The sequence below is a fragment of the Mustela lutreola genome, chromosome 2 (assembly GCF_030435805.1).
Source record: "Mustela lutreola isolate mMusLut2 chromosome 2, mMusLut2.pri, whole genome shotgun sequence".
NCBI lineage: Eukaryota > Metazoa > Chordata > Mammalia > Carnivora > Mustelidae > Mustela > Mustela lutreola.
Genome location: NC_081291.1, coordinates 7,367,229 through 7,394,909, shown reverse-complemented (window position 1 = coordinate 7,394,909; position 27,681 = coordinate 7,367,229). Strand labels below are relative to the sequence as shown.

General features: G+C 52.7%; 1 protein-coding gene across 3 annotated transcripts in view; it reads left to right on the top strand.

Moving 5' to 3' along the window:
* Positions 1-20,017, top strand: part of COL5A3 (collagen type V alpha 3 chain) — a 36,613-nt gene extending 16,596 nt beyond the window's left edge. For 2 of the 3 annotated variants that reach the window (XM_059159904.1, XM_059159903.1), the window contains exons 30-67: positions 118-225; positions 677-730; positions 3,646-3,699; positions 4,564-4,608; positions 4,868-4,921; positions 5,044-5,088; positions 5,446-5,499; positions 5,598-5,651; positions 5,742-5,795; positions 5,929-6,036; positions 6,195-6,284; positions 6,556-6,609; positions 7,407-7,514; positions 7,620-7,727; positions 7,815-7,868; positions 8,325-8,378; positions 8,994-9,101; positions 9,176-9,229; positions 9,362-9,415; positions 9,534-9,587; positions 9,723-9,776; positions 10,302-10,409; positions 11,042-11,095; positions 11,266-11,319; positions 11,624-11,677; positions 11,849-11,902; positions 12,070-12,177; positions 12,359-12,412; positions 12,916-12,969; positions 13,155-13,262; positions 13,540-13,593; positions 13,674-13,709; positions 14,154-14,207; positions 14,798-15,005; positions 15,087-15,199; positions 16,771-16,839; positions 18,716-18,955; positions 19,044-20,017. In XM_059159904.1, coding sequence (XP_059015887.1) covers positions 118-225; positions 677-730; positions 3,646-3,699; positions 4,564-4,608; positions 4,868-4,921; positions 5,044-5,088; positions 5,446-5,499; positions 5,598-5,651; positions 5,742-5,795; positions 5,929-6,036; positions 6,195-6,284; positions 6,556-6,609; positions 7,407-7,514; positions 7,620-7,727; positions 7,815-7,868; positions 8,325-8,378; positions 8,994-9,101; positions 9,176-9,229; positions 9,362-9,415; positions 9,534-9,587; positions 9,723-9,776; positions 10,302-10,409; positions 11,042-11,095; positions 11,266-11,319; positions 11,624-11,677; positions 11,849-11,902; positions 12,070-12,177; positions 12,359-12,412; positions 12,916-12,969; positions 13,155-13,262; positions 13,540-13,593; positions 13,674-13,709; positions 14,154-14,207; positions 14,798-15,005; positions 15,087-15,199; positions 16,771-16,839; positions 18,716-18,955; positions 19,044-19,190 — 2,991 coding nt within the window. In that variant the 3' untranslated portion in view covers positions 19,191-20,017. Of the gene's footprint in view, positions 1-117; positions 226-676; positions 731-3,645; positions 3,700-4,563; positions 4,609-4,867; positions 4,922-5,043; positions 5,089-5,445; positions 5,500-5,597; positions 5,652-5,741; positions 5,796-5,928; positions 6,037-6,194; positions 6,285-6,555; positions 6,610-7,406; positions 7,515-7,619; positions 7,728-7,814; positions 7,869-8,324; positions 8,379-8,993; positions 9,102-9,175; positions 9,230-9,361; positions 9,416-9,533; positions 9,588-9,722; positions 9,777-10,301; positions 10,410-11,041; positions 11,096-11,265; positions 11,320-11,623; positions 11,678-11,848; positions 11,903-12,069; positions 12,178-12,358; positions 12,413-12,915; positions 12,970-13,154; positions 13,263-13,539; positions 13,594-13,673; positions 13,710-14,153; positions 14,208-14,797; positions 15,006-15,086; positions 15,200-16,770; positions 16,840-18,715; positions 18,956-19,043 lie in introns of those variants that run through there. The other variant, XM_059159905.1, reaches the window with a different exon arrangement.
* Positions 20,018-27,681: the final 7,664 nt, after the last annotated feature.

Below are 27,681 nucleotides of genomic sequence, written 5' to 3'. Positions count from 1 at the left end.
ATTCAGTGGTTCTGGGGCGCTTGGGGAAGCCAGTGAGGTGGGAGGATGCTGGGGCTAAGATAGGGGGCTGCAGGGACCAGAAGCAACACAGGGTCTAATTCCTCCTTTCTATTCCAGGGGCTCCCCGGACCCCCTGGACCCCGAGGAGAGGATGGTCCAGAAGGACTAAAGGGGCAGGAGGGGCTGCCTGGCAAGGAGGGTCCCCCAGGCTCAGCTGGGGAGAAGGTGACTGGACCTTGGTCACCCTCTCCAGTCTACTCACAGCTTCCCGTCCTGCAGCCAAGATACTCCCTGGCCCTTTGCCTTCTACCCTTGGCTCTTTTATCTCCAACCTCAGGAGGCTGCTACCACACTTACCATCTCTAATTTCTTAACTCAGCGTTACAGAGCAATTTCATGCACAGTATCTGATTTTATCCCCATAACCACCACAGGCAACAGGCATTTTTATCCCCATTTTACAGACAAGGAAACTAAGATTTGGAATAGAATAGAATAGAGTAGAATAGAATGTGTTGCCCAGAGACATGCTCCTAGCAGGCAGGAGCCAAGATTTGAACTCATGTTTCCCTGAATCTCACCCTATTGCCCCGTCACCATGTTCTAGCCATTCTGTCCTTTCTTTTCTGACCTTGAGGTTGCAATTTCTGACCCTTGTCCCATAACTTCTCTGCAGGGCAAGCTTGGGGTGCCAGGTCTCCCAGGTTATCCGGGACGTCCAGGCCCTAAGGTAAGAAGCTAAGGGGTTGGGAGTAGGCAAAGGCAACATTGAGATATTCAGGGCCAGGTTGTGGTCTAGGGGAGTGAGCTATCCACCCCTTGGGTCACTAAGAGACAGCAAAAGATGTGAGCTTTGGTATCAGATTTGGATTCAAATACCCACTCCTTACCTGCCTAGTGACCGTGGGCAAGTCTCTTGAGCATACTTACTTCTTTGTAAAATGGAGATCCCAGTAGTCTTTATCTCATCAGTTTGATTATAATGACATTGATAATTTTGATAATAAAACTCTAGGATCCTTCCTATCTGGTGTGATTGAGGCTGGTTCAAACCAAGCCAGTAAGGAGGAGAATCACAAAAAAATACATATCTTGCAATACTGAATTATAACTTACAATAAAATGCACTTATATAAAACGATACATTTGTCTGCCAATTTTTTAATGGATGAGGCTGCTGATTAGACAGGTCTTTCTGCCTAAGCCACACCCACATTACATCACTGAAGATTTATAGTTTGGGTTTATATAAAGTGGAACAGAAACTTGGACACTTGGGAAGGAATCCGAGCGCCAAGTCCTTCCAGAGTTCCACACTTTTGTCATCTCCATCTGGCAGTTATCTTGTGCATGCCTCATCTGATGGGACTTTTTTTAGTGACTTCCCTTTTTATTGAGTCTTTTCCATTTAACTTAGATTTGGTAGACATCGTTCTTTTCCTTTCTGCATCCCATCAGTTCTGTAAACTTTCCTTAAGTCACATGACTCCAGTAGCAAGGGCAACTGACAAACAGATTGGGGAGTAAACTCAAGGCACCATACCTAAGAATAGAACTCAACCGACTGGAGCAGGAGTTCATGGGAGTTAGAGCAGAGCCTCTTCGCCAAGTCCAGTCCATGTGTTTTGGACAGCGAGCAACACGCGGCAGAAGGCATGATGTGTTGTTTAAGTTGAGGTTGTTGTCTTAGCTGTTATAACAAAAATACTTGAGACAGCGTGGCCTAGACAACAGAAATTTATTTCTCACTCTTTTGGATGTTGGGAGTCTGAGATCAGAGTGCTAGCGTGGTTGGATTCTGGTGGGGACTCTCTGGTTTGCAGACAGCTGTCTTCTCTCTGTGTCCTCGAATGGTGGGGTTGGGGCGGGAGAGGGGGACAGAGGGAGAAAGAGAGAGAGAAAGAGATGGGGACAGGGAAGGAGGGAGAGAGAGAGAGAGAGAGATCTAGTCTCCTTTTCTTTCTTTCTTTTTTTTATTTTAAGATTTTATTTATTTGACAGACAGAGACCACAAGTAGGCAGAGAAGCAGGTTGAGGGGGGAGGGAAGCAGGCTCCCTGCTGAGCAAAGAGCCCGATGTGGGGCTCAATCCCAGAATTCCGGGATCATGACCTGAGCCAAAGTCAGAGGCTTTAACCCACTGAGCCACCCAGGCACCCTGAGTCTCCTTTTCTTATAAAGACACAGATCTGGGGTGCCTGGGTGGCTCTGTTGGTTGAGTGTCCTCCTTTAGCTCAGGCTGTGATCCCGGAGTCCAAGGATCGAGCCCCATGTCAGGCTCCCTGCTTAGCAGGGAGTCTGGTTCTCTGTCTCCCTCTGGTCCTCCCCCCTGTTCATGCTCTCTCTGTCTTCCGATCACTCTCTCTCAAGTAAATAAGTAAAAAAAAAAACAAAAACATTTTAAAGACACTGATCCACTTCATGAGGGTTCCACTGTCACCACCTACTTACCTCCCACAGGTCCCACCTCCAAATGCCATTCTTCAGCATAGGGCTTCGACATATGAATTTGAGGGGACACAAATATTTGGTCCATAGCAGTCAGTAATAATCAGCTTGAAGAATGACAGCTAATGTGTCATAAACACTTACTGTATGCCACATGCCATGTATACTTTCTATACGTTATCCTAGTTAAGCCTCACCAAAACCTTGTGAGGGAGGTATTATTGGTATCCTCAGGCTACAGGTAAGGAAACTGATGCCCAGAGAGGGTAAGCCATTTGTCCAGGGCCACACAGCTAGTCTAGTGATAGGTCTGGGATTCAAAACATGGTGAGGAACGGGAGGAGATAGCAGAGCCTGTGATGTCCTCCCCTGGGTGGATGGAGGGTGCCTCCAAGATGGGCAGGACAGCATGGACTGCAGCCAGTTAGTTAACAAATATCAAGTAAGCTCTGACTTTGTACCAGGTTGAGGGGAATAAGACTAGAGCAGCGTCTCCTAGCAGAAAAACCAGACAATGAGTAAGTAGGCAAGTGAATAAGGTTGTTGTTGTTTTTTTTTTTTTTAAAGATTTTATTTATTTATTTGACAGAGAGAGAGAGAGAGATCACAAGTAGGCAGAGCAGCAGCAGGCAGAGAGAGAGGGGGAAGCAGACTCCCTGCTGAGCAGAGAACCCTATGCGGGGCTTGATCTCAGGACCCTGAGATCATGACCTGACCTGAAGGCAGAGGCTTAACCCACTGAGCTACCCAGGCGCCCTGAACAAGGTTGTTTCAATATAAATATTTTGGGAAAACAAAATAGGACAATGTAATAGACAGCAAGTGACTTGGAGGGTGTGGTGGTCAGGACGGTGGCAGAAGGCTTCTCTAAGGAGTTGACATCTAAATGAGACCCAAAGGATGAAGAATCAGGTCTGTGGGGACCTGAGAGAAGAGCAGTTTAGGCAAAGGAAAGAGCCAGTGCAAAGGCCCAGAGGCAGGAGTGTACCAGTGTGCCTGAAAGCATGGAGGGGCCAGTGTGGCGGGAGTGGAATGAGCAAGGGCTGAGGCTAGGGAAAGAGGAAGCCTTGGAGGAGGATGGGGCTGGAAGGACCAAAGAAGCTTCTGGAAAGGATGGAGTGGCTGAAGGGTGAGGGGTCAACTTTACTCACCACCCACTTTTTACCCACAACTTTTCTCTCTGATTCTCTCAACTCAGGGATCTACTGGCTTTCCTGGGCCTCTGGGACCTTTAGGAGAAAAAGGGAAGCGGGTGAGTCGTGATCCAGGGGTCAGGGGAGAGGGTAGGGTTTGGCCAGGAGAATGACATGTGTGGCTCTGCGGGACAATGGGGAGGCCCCTGGGTGGCTGCATGTAAGCCTAGAAACACTTGTCTGCACACATACCCGCATACACAGGGCAGGGCCCACGTAGGTGACCCCACCTAGCATCCCTGCCCACATGCTTGCGTGTGCCAGTGGGCACACGCCTCACAGTGTGATCAGATGGGGTCTGGGGGCTGCAGCTTGTGGGCCTGCGGTCAGCAAGGACACGGGCCTGCACGCATGTGTGTGACCGCAGAGGTAAATGTGTGTGTGCAAGGGTGGGGACATGCTCACAGGTGCCCGTGTGTCTGTGGACATGGCGTGCAAACACGTGCATGGTGGGTGTGTGGCCCCTGTGTCTGCGGACACGGTGTCTACACACAAGAATCTGTGGGTACCGCTGTGCTTATAAGGACCGTGTCCTGTGAATCCGTGTGTGCGTGTGTTTAGGTTGAGTGTGCACATGTGCAAGGAACAGATTGCATGGGGAGCTCCAGGTGTCGATCCGAGGCTGTGGGTCACCCAACGTGTGCTGCTGCGGCATGAAGTCTGGGATAAGTGGGTGTCCTTCTGGGCGGGCACACCTGTGTTTGGACCCTGTAGATGCATTCACAGGTGTAACTGGGTGTCTGTGATCTTCGCACGATGTGTGTGTGAGTGTGTGTGTGAGAGAGAGAGAGAAAGAGAGAGAAAGGCTTGTGAATAAAGCGTGCAGCAGACCTCTTTCTGGGTCTGTGCCTGGAAGCATTTGTGTGTGTCAGGTCTGCAGCGTCGCTTTCTTCTGCTTCCCCCTCACCTGATTCATTTTCCAGGGGAAGGCGGGGCAGCCAGGCTTGGAAGGAGAGCGGGGACCACCCGTAAGAAGATGGCTCCCCCATTCTGCCTGGCCTGGGGGAGGGGGCGGGGCTGGAGGGAGGGGCTGCAGGAGGAGAGGCGAGGGTGGGGGTGGGGTGAGGGGGGGAGGTTCTGCAGGCAGGCAGGGGAGAGGGTTAGGGTTATGTTGGTGTCCCTGGGAGGGCAAGAAGGGATCCCAGAGGGAGGGGCCCAGAGCACTCGGGTTCACCTCCTAGCTTCCCCCACCCTCTCGCTTCTAATCTTTGCTTCTTTTCTACTCAGGGCTCCCGCGGAGAGAGGGGGCAGCCGGGTGCCACCGGGCAACCAGGCCCCAAGGTATGGGCTGGCGGGTGATCAGGCCCCCACGTGGGCCCTCTCACCCAGGCTTCCCAATGTCCTCCCGAAGCCCTCCCAGTTGGGTTTGTCCTGCAGCCTGAATCTTATGCACTGTGTCCTAGGGCGATGTGGGCCAGGATGGGGCCGCTGGGTTCCCAGGAGAAAAGGTGAGTGTGGGTGTTTCTGGATGGGAGACAAACCCAGGAGGGAGGGAGGCATTGTGACACGGTGGAAGGAACAGCCTCTAAAGTTGGGAGCTGTGAGTTCCAGCTCTGCCACTTGCCTGCTGTGTGACTTTGGGGAAGTCACTCAGCCTCTCTGGGCCTTGTTTTCTCCCTCTATGAAATGGGAATAAACGCAGTCCCCGCCGTAAAGGGCTGCGGTGACACGGGAAATGACTGAGTGTGTGTCACGGGTCTGGCTCCATGCCCGGTGTGCACAAAGTGTTCAGTATGCTTGTCCTAATGCGGGGCTCAGACGGCCAGGCAGGAGGGGTGAGGCTGTGGTTTCTGGTTCCATTTCAGGGCCTCCCAGGTCTGCAAGGCCCTCCTGGATTTCCTGGGCCAAAGGGTCCCCCTGTAAGTGAGTGCATCTTGATTAGGGGTGGCCTGGAGGGAAGCCAGGGGGTGGGAAGACTGCTTAGTCATGGCTTGTCTCTGTCCTACCTTGTTCCCAGGGCCCCCAGGGGAAAGATGGGCGTCCTGGGCACCCTGGTCAGAGAGGAGACTTGGTGCGTAGCCTCTGGACTTCTGACCCCTGACCCCGTTAGGCTCTCTAGTTCTTCCTCCCATGGGACACCCCTTTTAATTTTTCTCCCCAGGGCTTCCAAGGTCAGACAGGCCCACCTGGACCAGCTGGTGTCGTGGGTCCTCAGGTCAGAATGGACCCCACAGGTCTTCCCAGTTTTGCACCAGTTGGGAGATATCTGGGGGGAAGCGCATCTCCCACAGCCCCCTCCCCCATGCTGGGCCACCTCCGTTCAAGATAAGCTTATCTTTCCTCTTCAGGGGAAGACAGGAGACGCAGGACCTCTGGGGGAGAGGGGCCCCCCAGGCCCTCCTGGACCTCCTGGTGAACAAGGTCTTCCAGGCCTGGAAGGCAGAGAGGGTGTCAAGGTGAGACGCTACCCCCTGGAAAATCTCAAGTTGAGTGGCCCCAAAGGTCTCCCAATGGCCCCATGCCACCCCAAGGCTCAGAATCACCCCCAGATTCACAGACTAGGAGGAAACACCCCTTCTCTGGAGCCTGACCTTCCTCCTCTGCCCTCCTGCAGGGGGACCTGGGGCCACCGGGACCTCTTGGGAAGGAAGGACCACCTGGTCCCAGGGGCTTCCCCGGCCCCCAAGGAGCCCCTGGGGATCCAGTGAGTATCCTTTGCCACCCCCCCCCCCAAATGTACCTGGCTGGACTCTGAAGCAGAAAAGGAGAAGGGTGCTCTGGGGAGGGACATGGTGGTGGCATCCTGGGTGGGGACAACCATGAAAGTAAAGGAATGACAGCAGGCGGGACCTGGAGGAGATAGACCCCTGACCTTCAGTGCCCAGGAAGAAGTGGGGAACTGTGAGCCCCCAGAAGGAAGACAGGACCTGGGCACACCCTTGGGCATCTCTTAACTGAATCATCTCCTCCCTCAGGGACCTATTGGCTTAAAGGGTGACAAAGGCCCCCCAGGCCCTGTTGGAGCCAATGTAAGTATAAGCCCATCTGCTGGGTGGGAAACAGGGTGACGGTGCCTTGGGGCATCTAGGGAGCTGGACATTGCCATGATTAAGTCCCCTGTCCTGGGTGTCAAACAGGCTCACACCCATGACCTCAGTTTTCTCACCTGTGACATGGCCCCATCCGTGAGATGATCCATCCCACACTTACTTACCTGCATGCCAGACATCAACAGATGAAAGACCTCCTTTCTCCTGGAGCTTATTTCTAGTTGGGGAGATAAGGAATCAGTGGCACGAATAGCACGGAGAAGGGGGGGTAGGGAGAGAGCCGCTGAAATGAGCTGCTCAAGGAAGGCCTCCTGAGAAGGTGATATTGGAGCTGAGACCTGAGGAAGGTTTGGGAGGAGCCGTGTGGGTATATAGGGGAAGAGCGTTCCAGGCAGTGGGACTAGCATGTGCAAAGGCCCTGGGGCTGGAGTGTGCGCAGCATGCTGGAGGCAACGGTGGGACCTGTGTGGCTGGAAGGAAGGGAGCGAGGGGGTCAATAGGAGGCAGAGAGGGCAGGAGGTAATGGGGCAGGTTGTGCAAGGCCTGGGGGCTACCAGGAGGATTTCCCATTTCGTGAGTGAGCTGGAAGCTATGGAGGGTGGTGAGCAGGGGGATGTGTGTGCCCCGACTCAGGTGTCCCTCTGGCTGCTGTGGGGAAGGGCACAGAGTGGCCAAGAGAGCAGTATCGACCTGACTCAATGCCAGGCAGCTTGAAAGGCCTCTATCAGTGAGAACTACTTTTGCTATTTTTCCTGACCCTTTACCCCTGTTTTCAGGGCTCCCCGGGGGAGCGGGGTCCACTGGGCCCAGCAGGAGGCATTGGGCTTCCTGGCCAAAGCGGAGGCCAAGGCCCTGTTGGCCCTGCAGGCGAGAAGGGGTCCCCGGTGAGTGCGTGCCCACTGCGTTCCTCAAGCATCCTCAGGACTCCACATACCAGGACCTTTCCTCTGCCCTGACTCCTGACATACCCCCATCTACTCCCCCATCAGGGCGAGCGTGGCTCCCCTGGCCCCGCAGGCAAAGATGGGATCCCAGGCCCCCTGGGGCTTCCCGGACCCCCTGGAGCTGTTGGTCCTTCTGGCGAGGATGGGGACAAGGTAAGCGTTCACGGAGAGGGCAGGACTCAGGGGCTCAGGGTACGGAGAGTCCAAGTTGGTCCTCCCCTCATGCTCTTTCCCCTGTAGGGGGAAGTGGGTGCCCCTGGTAACAAAGGGAGCAAAGGCGACAAAGGGGATGCGGTGAGTGTGGGGCCCCAGGGAAGGAGGTGGTCCTGGGGGAAGGCAGAGGGATGGGGAGGCTGGGGGGGTAGCTGGGATCTCGAGAGCATGGGGAGGGAGCTGAGGTGGTTACCTCCTCCTCTCCCTTTCCTTGATGGCATCATTCTCTCTGTCTGTGACTCTGGGAGGCTCTGAGGCATCGCATTCCAGCTTCCCCCAGGACTTCAGCCACAGTGCCTACTGTCTGTCTGTGAGCCAGCTCAGTCCCTGGAGGGACTTCTGGGGAAAAGTCCTGATGAGCCAAGCTCAGGATGATGTCTGTGTCTGACCCCATCAGTTGATGGCTAGGAAGACAGGGCTGTGGGGGAAGCAAGCTGTTGCTTCCTGGTGGGTGGAGTGGGAGGGAGTGATTGTCATCTTGAGGGTCCTCCTAATCTTGAACTTGAGATTTTTTTTTGGCTGTGTCCCCTCCCCCAGGGCCCACCTGGACCGACAGGAGTACGGGGTCCTATGGGACACCCAGGCTCCCCGGTGAGTGCTCCTGGCTTTGTGACCATCTCCTGGATCACAGGTGGGAATGGACAGTGTCCTCCACCATGACCCAGACCCAAACTCAACTCCAAACTCAACATCCAATAGGAACTCACGCCAGAATCTGGCTCAATCCCAATCTCAACCTGAATCCTGAAGGCCTTCACAGGCCCAGTCTTAACCCTATCCATGACCTTAACTCAAACTTTATCTTTAAATCTGAACCTTGACCCCATCCTACCCCTAACCCCAAATCTGACCCACCCTCCAGTGCTGACCCCAAACCTGAACTCAAACTTTGAATCTGACCTCAGCCCCAATCTCAAACCCAACCCTAAATTCCATCTCAGCCGTATCATGACCTTGACCTCAACTTACCACCCAATGCCCATTCACCACCCAATGCCCATGTGAAAACTTTGACTCAGCTCTTGACTTAATTCCCAAAATCTGGCCCTTAACCTGCACCTCCGATGCCAAGTCCAACCCTGACCCTTTCCAAACTTAAGCCCAACCCTGACTGTAATTGTTAACCTCGGTCCTGACTTTGACCCAGAGCCTATCTCCAACTCTTCACTCAGACCCCGCTTGTACCCTGCTTCTGTCCTTCTCCAGGGAGCAGATGGGGCTCAGGGACGCAGGGGACCACCAGGCCTCTTTGGGCAGAAAGGAGATGATGGAGTGAGAGGCTTCGTGGGGGTGATTGGCCCTCCTGGCCTGCAGGTGGGTGTCTGAGTTTGGGGATGTGGCCTCTTTCCCTGCACTCTGTACTCCAATCTTTCTTCTTTTTTCCACAGGGGCTGCCAGGCCCTCCTGGAGAGAAAGGGGAGGTTGGAGATGTAGGGTCCATGGTATGGACAACCTGGGGAAGGTGGGAGGGAGAAGAGGGTGGGTGATTGGTGGCCATTAAGGATGGTGTTTGTGGCTAGTGGTGCCTTTGGGGAGTCATGAGGTCACTGGATGCTATTCTGACTGTCCCACAGGGTCCCCACGGAGCTCCAGGGCCTAGGGGTCCCCATGGCCCCAGTGGATCAGAGGTGAAGACTTGCTGGGGGGTGGGTGGGGCAGGATGTCTGAGAGGTGGGGACCTCCATTTCCCCCAAAGGGGCTGTTGGGATCCCACAGTCCCACTTCTACTGCTTGCTGTCTCTCCAGGGCCCTCCAGGGCTGCCTGGGGGAGTTGGTCAGCCAGGCGCTGTGGGCGAGAAGGTGAGAGAGAGGGGGTAGGGGGCTGCCTAGGGTAGGGGAGGCACAGCCAGTCTGGCTTGGGGATGGCTGTTCTGGGGAGCTCCTCCCTGTCCTTCATAATCAGAGCTCTCCCTACCCTGACTTTGCCTCCTGCAGGGTGAGCCAGGGGAGGCTGGAGATCCAGGACCCCCAGGAGCCCCAGGCATCCCTGTGAGTGACTGTGTTCTATACCCTTGCACACGTCTCAGGGAATCCCTGACCTCTGGGCATCTAGGGCCACCTTCACGAAATCTGGGCAGGCCTGAGTCAGACCTATAGGTATCCCTAAGCCCCGGAAGGTCTCAGATAGGGCTGCTACCGAGAGTTCTTCAGCTTGTACACCTACAGGGTGCAGGTGGGGGCTTGGGTCCAAACCATGAACCCTACTGTGGGGTTCATGTGGGGGTTCATGTGGGGGATGAACTTCCCGGAGGGATCCCCTTTCCTAATTCACTCCAGCATGGCATGGGGGCTAGACCAGCCTTGGTTATGATCTCTGAGCAACTGGACCATCCCGGCCCCTGACTCGAATAAACCCTAGATGCCTTCGACATCTGACCCTTGGACAGTCTAGGCTCTTCTGACCCCTGACCCCAGGAAAGTCCCAGACCACTCCCGATTCCTGAGTCCAGGGAAGCTAACCCTTGACTTCTGAAGAGTCCCAACTGACTCTGACCTCTGACTCTTTCTGCAAAGGGGCCCAAGGGAGAAATTGGTGAAAAGGGGGACTCAGGCCCATCTGGGGCTGCTGGACCCCCAGGCAAGAAAGGCCCCCCTGGAGAGGATGGAGCCAAAGGGAGCGTGGTGAGTCCCGGGAGAAGTGGAGGGAGAGATCGGGGAGGGGCACTTGCATCCTCTTGAACCTGCTCCCCAGCTTCTACTGAGGGGTTCCTCCTCCAGTGTGCTGATTCCCCAGGCAATCCAGAACATGACTGAATACTGACGAATGATGGTTATAGCTCACTGTATGGGTACAACTTGCTTCTACACGGAATCATTCTGGAAGCGTTGGAACTGCTGAGATAGATGCCCAGAGTTGGGGCTGATGTGGGATTTGGCCTTAGGGTGGAGGTTGAGACCCTCCTACCATCATGGTGGGGCTTGGGCTGGGGTGGGAGGGCAGTGAGGACCTTCAGGGTCTGCGGAACCTCAAGTTGGATCTGACCCCTTTCCGGAGGGTCAGTCCTACCTGTGAGTCCCGAGCTGGGAGGCGCCTGGAGGACGGAGTGAGGTGATGTGTGTCATGGGTTTAGCTCAGCACCTGTACACCTTAGAGTCTAGAATGTTCACCCTATGGGGGGGGGGGGGACTTTGTGTTTTGTTCACAAGCATATCCTCAGCAGCCCAGGCGGTGTCTGGGGACAGTTCATGTGGCAAATAAATGAATGAATGCCCGATAATTCAGAGAGGTGCTTTGTCCTTGTTCTGTCTTCCAGGGCCCCACTGGGCTCCCAGGAGATCTAGGACCCCCCGGAGACCCTGGAGTATCGGTGGGTATGAACCCTACTCCCCCATAAGCCCCCATATAGTCCTATTTCTGTCCCCATATCTCCACCCTCCATAGACTTAGGCAAGGTCTGTGGAGCAAATAACCCTCACGTTTCCCCATGTTTCACCCCTAAATCCTTACGTGCCTCCACAACCCCTGCCTACCCCACAGGGTATCGATGGCTCCCCGGGAGAGAAGGGAGACCCTGGTGATGTTGGTGGACCGGTGAGTGGCGGAGCAGAGGATGTGGTGCTGGTGGGGGGGGGGTGGGTGGGTGGGTGAATGGGTGAACTGGAATGAACTGGGGGACAGAGAAGTAGGTGGATGAGATGCCTAGGGCCCTGTAGATGCCCTTGCCTCGCCTCTCTGGGGCTTCCCCAGGAACATGAGCGACTCCAGTGCGGAGGCGGGAGATGGCAGCTGTTGGCGTGGTGTATGGGGGAGGCCGTCTGGTCAGAGGCGTCCTAAAACCTCGTCACGCTCGACCAACATGAGCTAATACTATCCTGGTGCTGTTCTGTATTCGTAGGGTCCGCCTGGGGCTTCTGGGGAACCTGGCCCCCCTGGGCCTCCTGGCAAGAGGGTGAGTGAGACCCGCCTCCTGGCTCTCCTGGGCCCACCCATGCCCCACCCATCTCCACTGGCCTCCCTTCACTCCCACAGGCCCCCCTAAACCCCCACAGACCCCTGTCACCCCAACAGGCTCCCTTTACCCCTAAAGCTCCTCTCCCCCACATCCTCTTTGCCTCCTCAGGGTCCTTCCGGCCGCATGGGTCGAGAAGGCAGAGAAGGGGAGAAAGGGGCCAAGGTGAGTCCTCCCCAGCCAGGGAAGGGTCCCTGTGCTGATGCCTGACCCACAGCTGGGCCATCAACGGCCATCAACACAGGAGCCCCCGTTCCCTCCCCCTCCCTCAGGAGGTCAGGGGGAAGTTTCCCTCTGACTCTTTTGGCCCTTCCCTTGCCCTGTTCTGTTAGGGGGAGCCAGGTCCTGATGGTCCCCCAGGGATGACAGGCCCAGTCGGGGCTCGAGGACCCCCTGGTCGTGTGGGGCCTGAGGGTCTTCGAGGGATCCCCGGCCCTGTGGTGAGTTGGGTGGGAATAGGGTTGGGGTGGGGTGGGGTCAGCTCCTCCCTTATAGTTTCTCACCACAATCTGGAGCAACTGACCCTGGCTGGGGGTGGGCGTCGGGGGTGTGCGTGGAGGCCAGGGCACTCACACCGAGCTCTGGCCGAGGGCAGCGTCCCCATGTTTGGCTTCATCCTAGGGTGAACCAGGCCTCCTGGGACCACCTGGACAGATGGGCCCTCCTGGACCCCTGGTAAGAGACTTCTTTGTCCCTGATGTCCTGGCACTGAGAACCACACTGGGTGTCCTGGGACCGTCTAGCGACTGTGGGTGCTGGTGGTGCAAGCTGACCCCTCACTGACCACCCATCCTACAGTCCACCGTGGCCATCTGTACTAACCATCTCTCTGATCACTTATCTGGATGGTCTACACCGACCACCCACACTGACCCTCCATCTTGGTGGTTCATACTGTCCACAGTGACCTTCCATCTTGATAGGTCAAACTGACCCTCTATCTTGCTAGTCTACCCTGACCTTCCACACTGATTCTCACCACTGACTGTTCATATTTACCGCGCTCCAACTCCTTCCTTATCCCTGGTCACCCCTCCTCTCTCCTGACCATAATCACATTCCTGGTAGTTCCCACTTGAAATCCGAGTAATTTCCCATTTGACTCTCCCCTAATTACCCACATGAACCTTGAGATTTCATGTTTGAGACTCACTAACTGAGCCTCCCCCTCCTTCCAGGGGCCCTCTGGTCTTCCAGGATTGAAGGGAGATGCTGGCCTCAAGGGGGAAAAGGTAAGGATACGACCTTCCATTATTCTCCCCCAATTACCTCCATCTCCTCCACCTTCACCTGCCTCCCTGGCCGGAGGGCTGGCAGGTTGGGGTCTCCTCTGCTCCCACACCCACAACCCCAAGGCTCTAGAAGCATCCCCCCCCACCATATTTTTTTCCCCATATGTGCCTCTTTTGTCTTACAGGGCCACATCGGATTAATTGGGCTCATCGGCCCCCCCGGGGAAGCTGGTGAGAAAGGGGATCAGGGGTTGCCAGGCGTGCAGGGCCCCCCTGGCCCCCAGGGAGAACCTGTGAGTTCTATCCCAAGCGGGAAGAGTGTGTTCAGAGGACGGGGTGGGTGGGGAGGCAGAACTGGGGCTCATTTGGAGAGCGCACATTTGGGAAGCTGGGGTCTGGAATGAAAGGGGTCGTGTCTGGGGAAAATGGGGGCCTCTATCTGGGGATTTACAAGTCAGAGGCTGTGTCTGTGGCTTGTTCTCTTGAGGGGACTAGAGGCTTGTCTGGGGGATGTGCCTGGATCATAGGGGTGAACCCCATCCGTGATAACCTCGATGTTCCTTTCTTCAGGGTCTCCCTGGTCCCGTCGGCTCTCTGGGCCACCCTGGGCCCCCAGGCGTGGCGGTGAGTAAGAGGGGTTTGTGGGGTGGGGTCACCATGGTGGACCAGCTGGGACTCCAGCCCTCCCTGTCTCTACCCCATAGGGTCCTCTGGGACAGAAAGGCTCCAAGGGGTCCCCGGTGAGTAAATGCCGTCCCTTGGGCCCCTACATCCTGGCTTCCCGCCCCCTTTCAACATCACCGCACCTCGGTGCCTTTGCATGCGTTTGTTTGTTCATTCAATCACACATTCACTGAATATTTATTCAACACCTACCGTTGTATTTTATCAAGTCTAAGATGCCATCAATTTTAACAGGAGCCATTATTTTAGAAACTACTATGAGCGAAAGCAGTTTTGACAAGGAAACTGAGATTTGCCAAAGATGTTAAGATGTTGCTTTCAGAGATGTTAAGATACGGAAAGAAAATGTGCATTTTATACTTGGTGCTAAGCAGTGCACGTCCCTCCTCCGGTACTGCGTGTGTGAGTGTGAGACTGCGTGCGTGTGAGAGCGTGTATGTGTGTTGGCAGGAAGGGGTCTCCACAGACAGAGCTCACTCCCCAGTGACTTCTCCCTACAGGGATCCTTTGGTCCCCGTGGTGACACTGGCCCCCCAGGTCCCCCTGGCCCCCCGGTAAGTTCCCCAGGGAGTATGTTAGAGGGTTCCCCTGGGTCCCCCAGCTCCCAGAACTGGGTGGAGCCCACAGCAGGTGTTTGTGGCATGCAGGTGGGGAAGAAGGTGCCTTGAAAGCCGGAGGGGGGTCTGGGCTGTGTTGGGGGTTTAGGCGGATACCCCTGGGGGCTCTGATGGGTCTCGTCTTGCTTGGCTCTGTCTCCCCGTCCATCTCTCTCTCCCTGTCTTTCTCCACCTCCTGGCCTTTTACTGTCTCTATTCCAAATTCTTGTTCCCCTGTTTTGTCTCTGTTTCTCTCTTCTTCCCGCTCCCTCTTTCTCTCTCCGCTTTCTTTACCTCCCCTGTGAATCTCTCTTACATTGTGTTATTACTTCGGCTTTTCCCCAACTCTGGGTCTTTCTATCTCTCCCTCCCGTTTATCTCTCTCTTGTCTCTGTCGGCCTATCTCCTCGGCCCCTTCTCCCCTTTCTTATCTCTCCCCCCCAACCCGTGTCTCTTTACCTCCCGTGACTCTCTCATCTTTGCTTGTCCCTCTTCCTGTCTCTCCTGCATCTCTGCTCACCTCTCCTCCATCCCCCGCCCCTGCTCAGGGTCCCCGAGCTGAGCTGCACGGGCTGCGCAGGCGCCGGCGCTCTCTCCCAGGCCCAGGGGAGCTGGAGAGCGGCCTGGAGGAGGTGTTGGCCTCACTCACGTCGCTGAGTTTAGAGCTGGAGCAGATGCAGCGCCCTCCTGGCACGGCTGAGCGCCCGGGCCTTGTGTGCAGTGAGCTACACCGCAACCACCCGCACCTGCCTGATGGTGAGGTCCCTCCCTGGCGGGGCGGGCGGTAAGCCTATGGGGTCCTGCCCGTGCACACTCACCGACCTGGCTCTGCGGCAGGGGAATACTGGATTGACCCCAACCAGGGCTGTGCGAGGGACTCCCTCAGGGTTTTCTGCAACTTCACTGCGGGAGGGGAGACCTGCCTCTATCCCGACAAGAAGTTTGAGATGGTGAGTGCCTGGAGGAGGAGGGTTGCGAGGGAGAAAGGGGGCTTCGGGAAACCACTTCAACCCCTCTGCCACCACCGAAGCTATATCCCCTATCTCCCCTCCCTGCCCAACCGCGCATACCAGCCTTTGGATCCTTATCCTTCCTTCAGCCAACATTTATTGAGCACCCGCTGTATGCCAAGTCCTGTGAAGGGCTGGGACTACAGCAGAGAATAAAAAACCAAACAAAACTCTGCTTTTATGGGGCTCACCGTCCGTGAGAAAAGATAGACCAAAAAACCTGATTCAGAAAACAGAAATGGTGGAAGCCTTTAAATAGGGGATAAATGTGCCAGACTGTTCCGAGCACTTAGCTGCATTTGTACTGAGTCCCAGCCACCTGGTGTGGGGTGCGAGGGCCATCATCCCCAGAGAGGGAAACTAAGGCAGAGAAGTGATGGGATTACCCCAAGGCAGGCTGGCTCCAGAGACCCAGCCCTTAACCACCATCTCTTGACTTGCTACCTCATAGGCCCGCAGATTCATTGCCCTCTGTGGGTTGGGAGGGAAGACCACCTGGTTCCCCAGGAATACGGGGGTGCTCCATCAGGAGCCCTCAGCCTCCCAGCCCCAGCACTGGGCTGAGCAGCAGAGGGCAGCAGGCAAGCTGCCTCTGCTCTAGAACGCTGGGTTGGGAGAGAGGTGTCACCTCAGTTGTTTTTATCTGTAAAATGGGATTCAAGACAGTATCTGCCTCAGGATGGTTGTACCATCGGGGTGTTGACGCACGTGTCAGGCTCAGTGATGAGATACAGGCAGCACGTGGGCCTGTGCTAATGCCTCCTCCACGGCCGGTAAGATCTGCAGCCAGCACAGACCCTGCAGAAAGGCACGGCGATGTCCGTCTTGTTGCTTATTTTTGACTAGTCAGAGCCCTGGTTTGGTAGGAGCTCAACCCCCCCCCATCCCGATGGGAATTTAGACAAGCTCAGACCCCCAAGTCATGTAGGGCTTAACCTCTAAATGGTTGCTGGTCCCTGAGACCTGAGCCGTTCCCACCAGCTCACCTTCCTCCTGCCCAAAGGGGCTGGGGAGGGGACTGAGGAATGATCCAGAGTTGGTTCCCCAGACACAGACCCTGAGACAAGGATTTGAGGGCAGGTCATTAATTTAGAAGGACATCTCGGAGGCACCAGGAGAGAAGGGGGGGGGGGAGTGGGCGGGTCTGGGGGAGGCGGCCAATGAGGATTAAAATGTCACTCTTGGGCACTAAAAGCTCAGTTCTACTGGGGGACGTGGGAGGGGGGGGACTGCATTTCCCACACAGCCGGAGAGGGAGAGGGAGCGGGAGCGTGCATTTATCCACCAATCTTGTCAGTCATGGGTTGTGGGCTGCTTCAGAGGGCATTCAGAGGACAGGGACCCCTGGTCCCTTGGGCTGCCCTATGCACCAGCCAAGCTCACCTCCATGGCGAGAGAACAGCCCAAGAGTCCTGGCTATACAGGCTGCAACTTTCAGTGTGGGGTAAATGCAGGAAAGACCTCGCGGGCACCCGGGGCATCTATGCTCACTACACCCCTCTTGTCCCCAGGTAAAAATGGCCTCCTGGTCCAAGGAAAAGCCAGGAAACTGGTATAGCACATTCCGTCGAGGGAAGAAGGTGAGTTGCTGGAGGCCAAGGGGGGGATAGTATGAAAACTGGTGGGAACTGGTGCAGGGGGAGTTGGAGGAGAGGCTATGAGAACTGAAAGGAACAGGGAAGACTCACCCCTGCCTTCATGGTGATTGCAGGCTTGGTGGGGGTGGCAGATGGGGCAGGGGCAGCATTAGATGTGTGATGGAGGGGATGCAGAGTATGGTGGAAATCCAGACGCAGTGCTGGAAGTACCAGAGGCTTCCTGGTAGCAGTCACAGATCAGTGGAAGCCTAAACAATGAGTTGGGTCAGCAAGTTAAGGAGGACAAGGAAAAGTGTTGCAGGCAGAGGGAACAGCATACATGAAGGCCCAGAGTTTAAAAAAAGAGGGTCTGGTGAGGCTCAGTGGGTTAAAGCCTCTACCTTCAGCTCAGGTCATGATCCCGGGGTCCTGAGATCGAGCCCTGCATCAGGCTCTCTGCTCCGCTGGGAGCCTGCTTCCTCCTCTCTTTCTGCCTGCCTCTCTGCCTACTTGTGATCTCTGTCAAATAAATAAACAAACAAAATATTAAAAAAAAAAAGAAAGTATGAAGAAAGGATTAAGAAAGGAGGTGGAGTAGGAAGGTGAGGGTTAGGCTTACCACCCCCCAGAAAGACCTGTGAGGCAAAGGGAGCCATAGAATGTGTTTAAGTGAAGGAAGGACCCAAATCTAATCTCTGTTAGAAGAGTGCCTCCGGGACTGGTAAGGGTGGAGTGGGTGGAGGGGACTGGTATGTTGGTCTGGGAGAGTGAAGAGGTGGTCCAGGCTGGAGCTTCTGCTATTGGGGGTGGGGAGGAGGGCATGGCCTGGAACTTCTGGAAGGGAAGTCAATAGGACCTAGTCATTGCTGAGATGGAGGGCAGGGAGGAGAGTGTTGGTGGGCGGGTGGGTGCCTGGGAGGGAGTCTGAGATCTGTAAGTGAGAGGAAGAACAGCCTTGATGGGCGGGGGAACTTGGGTTCAGTTTGGGATTTGTTTATGTAACATACATGTATGTGCTAAGCACCGGAAATGTGGCAGCAAATAAAACACGGCTCCTGACTTCATGAAGCTGAACAAGGAAACAGGCAGACAATAACCAAAGAAACAAAGCTCTTAATATAGCGTGGGGGTACTTTGGTTTGGGTTCCCTCAAAAGAGACCCTTCAACAAAGACTCAGTTGCAAGTACTTTACCTGGGATAGGATTCCAGAAAACATCAGTCGGGGAACTCGGAAATGATACAGAGAAGAGAGGGAAGCCAGAAGAAACGGATTGACCAGCCAGTTATCTCAAGCCCATGACACGTTAATAATATATTTTATTTGACCCAGTGCATCTAAAAGAGTGTCATATCAATATAAAGGTTACTGAGGCATTTTAAATTCCTTCCCTCCGCGTTCTGCAGAGTCTGATGCGTATTTTACATTTATAGCACGTCGTAATTTGGATACTAAATTTCATTGGAAGCTCTTGATCCGTACTTAGATTTCATAAAATCTGCAGTTGAAAAGGTAGATTCGTGTATACTCAAGTTGTTCCACACCCAAGTTTTCTGATAACTGGATTGAGCCTCAGTTATTAGTCATGAATCAAATACAGTAAAACAAAATCATTAAATAATTTAAAATCCAACAATGAATTAACATTTTAAGCAGTTTCCTCCTCATCGGGTGCATTTCAAGTGCTCAGCAAACCCGTGTGAGTGCCTCGGGGCTCGCCAGGCACCCGTGGGTGCTGGATGGCTGGTGGGCCCACCCAGAGAAGGGGCGAGGCAGAGGGGCAGGTCGGTCGGGGGATGGAGAGCCTGAGAGGTAGGTTCCTTAGAAAGAAAGTAGGGGTCAATGGAGCACTCTCACCTCCTGCTTGGTCCCACCCCCAGTTCTCCTATGTGGACGCTGATGGGTCCCCGGTGAGCGTGGTTCAGATGACCTTCCTAAAGTTGCTGAGTGCCACAGCCCGCCAGAGTTTCACCTACTCCTGCCAGAATTCTGCCGGGTGGCTGGACGAAGCTGCAGGCGATCACAGCCGCTCCGTCCGCTTCCTCGGAGCCAACGGGGAGGAGCTGTCTTTCAACCAGATGGCAGCGGCCACCATCACTGTCCCCTATGATGGCTGCCGGGTAAGGGGAGGAGCAGGGGCTGGCCGCAGTGGGGAGGGACCTTGGCTGCCTTCCTGCTCACCCGCCATTCTGTCTTCCCCGTGGTCAGCTCCGGAAGGGACAGACGAAGACCCTCTTGGAGTTGAGCTCTTCCCGAGTGGGCTTTCTGCCTCTGTTGGACATGGCGGCTACTGACTTTGGCCAGACGAACCAGAAGTTTGGGTTTGAACTGGGCCCTGTCTGCTTTAGCAGCTGAGAGTTCTTGGGGTGGGAGGGACAATGAGGGAGCCCCCGATGGGGTACTTTTGGTGCTGAGGCCTTGAAGCCATCATATTTATCGTATCCTGTGACTGTGGAGCCTGGGGAGAGTCTGCTCCTCACGGCCAAGCAATATCCCTTCTCCATTCCAGGCGGCTGGGGGCTGCACACCCCTGGCCCAAGGGTCCGGCTTCCTCCTCACTGCACCGTAGCTGACATACTGTAGTCTGGCTCTTTCTCCCTTCTGTGCCCGCCCATCCCTCAACTCCCTACCCCTGATGCCCCATGCAAGGAACTTCCAACTCACAGCTGACGAACGCCCCCCACGCCTGCCTCCCCATCCCCTGGGCAGTGCTCTCAACACCCTGTGGTGCTACCCTTTCCCATAGTTAAGCACTGGATGTCTCCTGATCCCAGGCTGGGACCCCTTCACTCATTCCTGTTTTCAGGTGGGTTCACAGTGAAGGAACTAAAGTCAGACCACAGGGGGAAGTGAGACTTCCCTGGACTGAGCTGGGTGCTCCTTCTGCTGCCTCTGCACAGCTCTGAATACCGCCCCCCACCCATATCTCCCCAAATGCACCTTGCCATGCCAGGTGGGATAGGAGCCAAGATGGTGGGGGTGAATCAGGATCCTAATGGTGCTGCCCTATTTATACCTGGGTCTGGATGAAAAGGGAAATTCCCCTCTGTTGTATATTTAATCTGCTTCCTCCTTAGGGAGGGCTGGGATATGATGAGACGGATTCTAGCATGTTCCCCTCCCCTCCAGGGCCATAGGGCATATTTGGCATCTCAAGTCTGAGAATAAACCAGTGAACTGTGTCCCTGTGTCTTTCATCTAGTGCTGGCTACATCCTTCTTAAGGTCAGGCTCTTGGGTCACCTGCGGTATCTGCCCCCACCTTCTTAATTGGGTCTTTGGGTACAGGTGGCTTTGGGAGCTGGGGAGCATCTGATTATAATGGCACTCCCTGGAGATTTTGGATCTGTTTACCAATGCAGGTCCCTAGAAGAAAAGTTGGAAGTGGCCGGATCTCTAAGAGAGATCGTAAATGTTTTCGCCATAAAAAAGAAATGCTAATTATGTGAGGTGACGCAGGTGTTAGCTAATGCTATCATGGTAATCATTTTGCAATATGCAAGTGTATCAAATCAACAGGTTGTATGTTGTAGACTTACACAATATCGTATGTCGTCAATTCTGTGTCCATAAAGCTGGAAAAAATGGTGAACTTATTAGGAAGACCTCAAACTTTGAAGAAGAAAGAGGAGAGGAAGGAGGGAGAAGAAAGAGGGAGAGAGGATAGCTAGATCTCCACGTTGACCTTGATTAGTCCTGGAGTCGCTGGCTGAACTGAGGGTGTGGGAATGGATCAAGAGGGGACGTGGGGGGCACCTGGGTGGCTCAGTGGGTTAAGCCGCTGCCTTCGGCTCAGGTCATGATCTCAGGGTCCTGGGATCGAGTCCCGCATCGGGCTCCCTGCTCAGCAGGGAGCTTGCTTCCCTCTCTCTCTCTCTGCCTGCCTCTCTGTCTACTGTGATCTCTCTCTGTCAAATAAATAAATAAAATCTTTAAAAAATAAATAAATAAATAAATAAATAAATAAAAGAGGGGACGTGGGATGTGGTTTGGGTTTGAGATAAAAATGACTAGAGGTGAGGGTTGGACGACTGCCTTCGGCTCAGGTCATGATCCTGGAGTTCCGGGATCGAGTCCCACATCAGGCTCCCAGCTCCACGGGGAGTCTGCTTCTCTCTCTGACCTTCTCCTCGCTCATGCTCTCTCTCACTGTCTCTCTCTCAAATAAATAAATAAAATCTTAAAAAAAAAATGACTGGAGGTGAAACATCTGGGTGGCCATTCAGGAGCTGAGTTGAGGGTAGAGAGGATTGAATTAGAAGAGGAGCTTTGAGGTGTGCTGGATACTGGGAGGTAGGGGTTGGGTGAGATATGTTGAAAATGGTTTGAAGATCAGTCTAATAGGAGGTTGGTTTGGAGTGAGTTGAATGAGTCTGAGGTTGTGGATTGATGATGGAATCTGCTGAATTGGAGGTAGGGCAATCAGCGGATTGAAGCTAGGGTTTGGAATTAGATGTTGGATTGACATGAATGAGGGTCGATTTGGGAAGTAGGATGAACGGAGTAGAGGTAAGTAGGGATTGCTGTGAATGGGGACTGGGGATTGGCAGTTTGGGAAGTCAAGACAGCATCAGTTAAGATGAGAGTTGGGTTTGAGGTAGCTTGAATTGGGGGTTAGATGTTGGGTTGAGGTTTTCTTTCAAATAGATTTATTGAGATGTAATTCACTTACCATATAATTCACCCATTTAAAGTATACAATTAAATGGTTTTCAGTATATTCACAGACTTGTGCAACCATCACCACAATCAATTTTAGAACATTTTCATCACCTCAAAACCAAATCGCATATCCATTAGCAGTCACTTTCCCTTTCCCCCAAACGTCTCAGTGGTAGGCAACCGCTAATCTTTCTGTCTTTATGGATTTGCCTGTTCTGGACATTTCATATAAATGGAATCATATAGTATGTGGCCCTTTGGATCTGTTTGCTCTCACTGAGCATAATGATTCAATGTTCATGTTGCAGTGCATATTGGTACTCCATTCCTGTTTATTGTTGAATCATATTCCATTGTCTGGTTATATCACATTTTGTTTATCCATTCATCAGTTGTTGGACATTACCAAATTGAGTTGAGTTAGGAGTGATGGAGGGCTGGTGTGAGTTGAGTTGGGTCAGGTGGGCTTGCGTAGTTATGGGTTTTAGGTTGGGGTGAATTGTCTCTCCAAAAGCCAGGGTAAGCCCTGCCACCTAGGTCCCATAAAGCCATCTGAATGCGTATCCTGGATTCCCTCAGGCATTCAATAAACATTACTGATGCTATGAAGAATATTGGGGTTCAGGAGTTGACTGATGAGTTTATTTTCCATTCACTTACTCATTCACTTGTTTCATTCTCTTGATGGTTTACTCGGTGCCACACACTGTTCCAAATGCTGGGGTAGAAGAAAGATGCGGCGTCTGAGGGATCTTACTGCTGAGGGAGACAGAGTAGACAGACATATAGTTATGTAGTGTGATTTCAGGAAAATCAAACAAGATGCAGAGTGATGGAGTGATGGATATTTGAAAGAAGGTGGTTAGGAGAGATCTCACTGAAGAGGTAACATTTGTGCAGAGAGACCTGAAGGATGAGGAGTAAAGCCATGCAAAATTTGAGGAAGTATCCTCTACACAGTGAAGAGTCCAGAAACCCTAAAATACCCATGCTGACTCTTGAAGGGATGGTGTTCCCTTGGTTACCTCTTCTCCTGATTTGTTGCTTTTGCTGATTTTTTCACACTGTTCTATCAACCCAAATGTACACCCAGGCCTGCTTCCCATTTAGTTCCTCTCCCAAACATTCTTAACTCAGTGCACATGGTAACATAACACCAAGGCTATGTGTTGTTTTCCTCTTCCTGAGCACTCCTAATTGGGAACACATTTCCCTGCTTTCCTTGCAGTTAGGTTGGGGCACGAGCCTGGGTTTTGGCCAGTGGGGATGTGGGTAACCATAAAACCTCCCGCTGGATCCTCTGAGCGCTTTCGGTCTGTGATGACCTTGGAGATCACAGTAAGTAAGTAAGAAAGATGGGAGTGTCTCCTATGGAACTAGAAAGGGGCCAACTTCTCTGAGCTACTGCTTGGAGGAATGCTACAGGGGAATTCCATCAAACAAGTAACTTGATTGCATTAAGCCCTTGAGATGTTTAAGAATTGCTTGTTACAGCAGCTATGATTAATTATCCTGACTAATATAGCAAACGAGCCCAATTTTTACTGAAGATCAGCATGTAAGCATGTGTGCAAACTGGGAGGTCCCACTGTAGCAACATTGACAGATTAGAATTTAATATTGAATATCCTTGTCCTTAAAAGTCCCTGGTGTCAGTGGTGGTATCTGATTTCCCATGATTCTGCTGCCGTCTGCCATCTTTCCCTCCCTGATGCCTCTTCTTGCCTTCTCTCCTCATTCCTTTCCTCTAAGACTGTGCACACTTAGATCGAATTTATCTCACTTTCTTATGAAGAACCATGCACGACATTTCTTATACACCAAATCTTAAGATTTATTTATTTGACAGACAGAGATCACAAGTAGGCAGAGAGGCAGACAGAGAGGGAGGAGGAAGCAGGCCCCCCCCATTGAGCAGAGAGCCCAACATGGGGCTTGATCCCAGGACCCTGGAATCATGACCTGAGCCAAAGGCAGAGGCTTTAACCCGCTGAGCCACCCAGGCACCCCCTTATACACCAAATCTTCATCCCCATGCAATCCATGATTAGTTCAACTGACACTGTTAATAACAAAGACTACTGATTGAGCATCTACCTGCCAGGTCTTGTTCATCAAAGATTTTCCCTAGATGAGTTAATTTATTCTTTATTACAACACTTGAGGAAGGTTCTGTTATTATCCCCATTTTGCAGGTAAGGGAACTGAGGAACAGAGAGGTAAAGTAACTTGCCCAGAGTCTAGAGCTCAACAAAAAGCCATTATCTTTTAGAGGCATTTTTTCCATAGTTTAAAAAAAAAAAACACTACATTTAGGGGTTCCTGGGTGGCTCAGTCGGTGAAGCGTCTGACTCTTGATTTTGGCTCAGATCATGATCTCAGGGTGGTGAGATTGAACCCTACGTCGGGCTTTGCATGGGGTATAGAGCCTGCTTGGGATTCTCTCGCTCCTTCTCCCTCTGCCCCTCCCCCTCCATCCCACTCAAAGTCGTGTGCTTGCACGCTCTCTCTCTCTCTCTCCCAAATAAATAAATAAAAATCATTACATCTCTACACAGCCCAGGATTTTTGTTTTTTTTTTTATTTGACGGACAGAGATCACAAGTAGGCAGAGAGGCAGGCAGAGAGAGAGGAGGAAGCAGGCTCCCTGCTGAGCAGAGAGCCCGATGCGGGGCTCGATCCCAGGACCCTGAGATCATGGCCTGAGTTGAAGGCAGAGGCTTTAACCCACTGAGCCACCCAGGCACCCCAGCCCAGGATTTTATAAATGCAGGTCCACTGGGCTCTGCTTTTGCAACTCCAGACCCACCCTGGTGCAGGTATTTTAGAGGGGAGGAACAATAAATAGGGTAATGAGTACTCTTTAATTAACTCAAAGCTGGTTAAAGTGTTGGACTCTCGGCCCTACTGAATTAAGGTAATTGACAAAGGTGTAAGAAGGGAGCTCTGGGCCTCACGCTCAGCTCTGTGTATTTACCCAGCATCATCGCCGGCACCCAGGCGGCTGCGGGGGCGAAAACCCCCAGCTGATTTGCATATCCAGTGGCCATAATTAATCCCACCACTTGTGCTTCCTGAGCAATTACACCTTCTGTGTTCTGAACTGGGGTTGGGGCACGGCAGCCGGTGTGGGAGCCGCCTGTGGCCTCATTCAGGGCTGTACGAGGTGGGTGGAGTAGCGAATTTTGCACACACAGGCAGCCTCACTGGGGACAATCAGGTTCAGCGACATACATCGACCAAAGGCCCAGAGAATCAGACCCTCATTGTGTCACATCCCAGATCCACAGGCAGTCTCAGAGAGGCAGACCCGTGTTACACACACCCATTCACCTTCAGCCAGATCCAGACACGCTGACGCGCCTAGCAGCCCTCACACACAGTTGTGCACACCCAGTTGTGCCTGGACACGCACCCAAAGCCACCCTCACACGGCCACATAGCCATGTTCATAAACCCACACTCAGATGTGCTGGCACACCCCAAACCCCCATTGTCACGCCCAGAACTGCTGCATCCTGGGGTCTGGTACATGCTAGGCAGACAGAGGGACACACAGCCCCACCCAGACAGACATGCCACCAACATACAACCTACACACACAGGCTCAGGTAAACTGATGTCATCGATGTTTCTAAGATCCCCTCCCCGACTCCGCACATTCAACCATTCATTCAGTCAGCAAATATTTATAAAGCACCTACTTGAGCCAGGCACTGTTATAGGGTCTGGGGATCCAGCAGTGAATCAAACAAGGATCTCTGTCCTCGTGGAGTTCACACTCAGGTGGGGCCGACAGGCAGTAAGCAAGTATGTATATGACGTGTCGCATGGTGCTATGACGAAAAATAAGACAGAGGAGGACAAGAAAGGTGTTCTTTGAGACAGGGTGGTCAGGGAAGCCTGCCTGGAGGAGTCATCCTTGAAGAACAGGCTCATTCAGAGAGAGGGAAGGTGCAGTATGACTTCTCACACAGCCAGACCCAGAGACACAAGACAACAAGCTCGGGGCTCAAACAGGTACAGACCACACAAGCTTACAAAGGCCTGTCCCCATGAGAGCGCATGTGTGTCCTGTGTCTAGAGTGCTCTGCACACCAGAGTTTCCTTTTAAGAGGGTGGGCCTGGGGGCGCCTGGGTGGCTCAGTGGGTTAAAGCCTCTGACGTCAGCTCAGGTCATCATCCCAGGGTCCTGGGATCGAACCCCACATCGGGCTCTCTGCTCAGCAGGGAGCCTGCTTCCTCCTCTGTCTGCTTCTCTGCCTACTTGTGATCTCTGTCTGTCAAATAAATAAATAAAATATTTAAAAAAAGAGGGTGGGCCTGTACCCTAAAAGGACAGTGGGGATACTGGGGAGACAAGGGACCCTGAGCAGAGAGAGGACCAAACCGATCTTGAGAGGCTGTCCTACCTCTTATTTGATGCTGGTCTTGTCTTTCCATAGGCTTTCCCTGCTCTTGGTAGATCTCTTTTATTATTTTATTTAATCTTATTTTTGTGGTAAAAAGCATATAACAACATTTACCATCTTAATCATTTTAAGTAGTACACTTCATTAGTGTTAAGTAGATACACATTGTGCAACAGATCTCTAGAACTTTTAAAACAAGATTTATTCATTAATAATAAATTAATAATAATTTATTTATTAATCCCCAGCAGACTCCCCGTTGAGCGAGGAGCCTGACACGGGGCTCCCACAACCCTGAGCTCATGACCTGAGCCGAAATCAAGAGCCCCATGCTTAACCAACTGAACCATCCAGGCGCTGCTCTCTAGAACTTTTTTACATTGCAAACCTGTATCTCTGTCCTCAGTGAACAATTCTCCATTCCCCCTCCCCAGCCCCTGGCACCCACCATCTATTTTCCGTCTCTGTGAATTCAACTCTTCTAGGGACCTCATATAAGTAGAGTTGCACGGTGTTCGTCTTTTGTGATTGGCTTATTTCACTGAGCACAATATCCTCAAGGGTCATCCATTGTGTAGTGTCAGAGCTCCTCTCCCTTTTAAGGCTGAATGCTACCCTGCCTAGCCTGTACCCCACATCTTGGTTCTCCTTTCACCCCGTCAACAGACCTGGGTTGCTCCCAACTCTTGCCCGTTGTGAAAAATGCTGCCGTGAACGCAGGTGTGCAAGTATCTCTTACAGACCCTGCTTTCCGTTCTTTGGGACCTATACTCAGAAGTGGGATTGCTGGAGCCGGTATATTTCTTTTTAAACATTTGTTTGCACGGATCTTCAGGGTTCCGTTTGATGAGTTTTGACAAATGTCTACATATCCTAAACAAGATGCAGACTTGTTTCCAGCACCCCAGAAATTCCTCATGTCCCTTCCCACGCCCCCTCCAAGACACCACCTCTTCTTGGATCCATTTCTAGTGTTACAAAGCCGATGAATGAAATATGGAAGGGGTATGGAGGCGGTGTGCTATCCCGGCTAGAGCCAAGCCATCTGGTCCAGTACCAGCTCCTCTGCGGGGGCAAGTGTGACTTTCACTGTTGTGAACCACGGTCTCCACCATGAATGACAGCACCTAAGCACTGGGTTGGGTGAGGGTTAAATTCCTTAAAATAGGTCACTTAGAACAATGTCTGCCATGTGGTAAAATGCTAAAAGACTATTATTATAAAAAATACATATATTGCGGGGGCACCTGGGTGGCTCAGTTGGTTAAGCGCCAGACTCTTGATTTCAGCTCTGGTCACGATCTCAGGGTCATGAGATCGAGCCCCGCCTTGGGCTCCACTGGGCGTGGAGCCTGCTTAAGAGTTTCTCTAGGGGTGCCTGGATGGCTCAGTGGGTTAAAGTCTCTGCCTTCAGCTCAGGTCATGATCCCAGAGTCCAGGGATCAAGCCCCCATCGCATCAGGCTCTCTGCTCAGCAGGGAGCCTGCTTCCTCCTCTCTCTGCCTGACTCTCTGCCTACTTGTGATCTCTGTCTGTCAAATAAATAAATAAATAAATAAATCTTAAAAAAAAAAAAAAAAGAAGAGTTTATCTGTCTCCCTCTGCCCCACCAGCTCGTGTGTGTGTGTGTGTGTGTATGCCTATGCGTGCACACTCTCAAAAAAAAAGAAAAAAAGAAAAAATACATATAGCAAGAACTTTATAATAAACATGTGCCCACCACCCCGCCTAAAAAAACAAAGCATCACACACACATTTGATGCCCCTGGATAC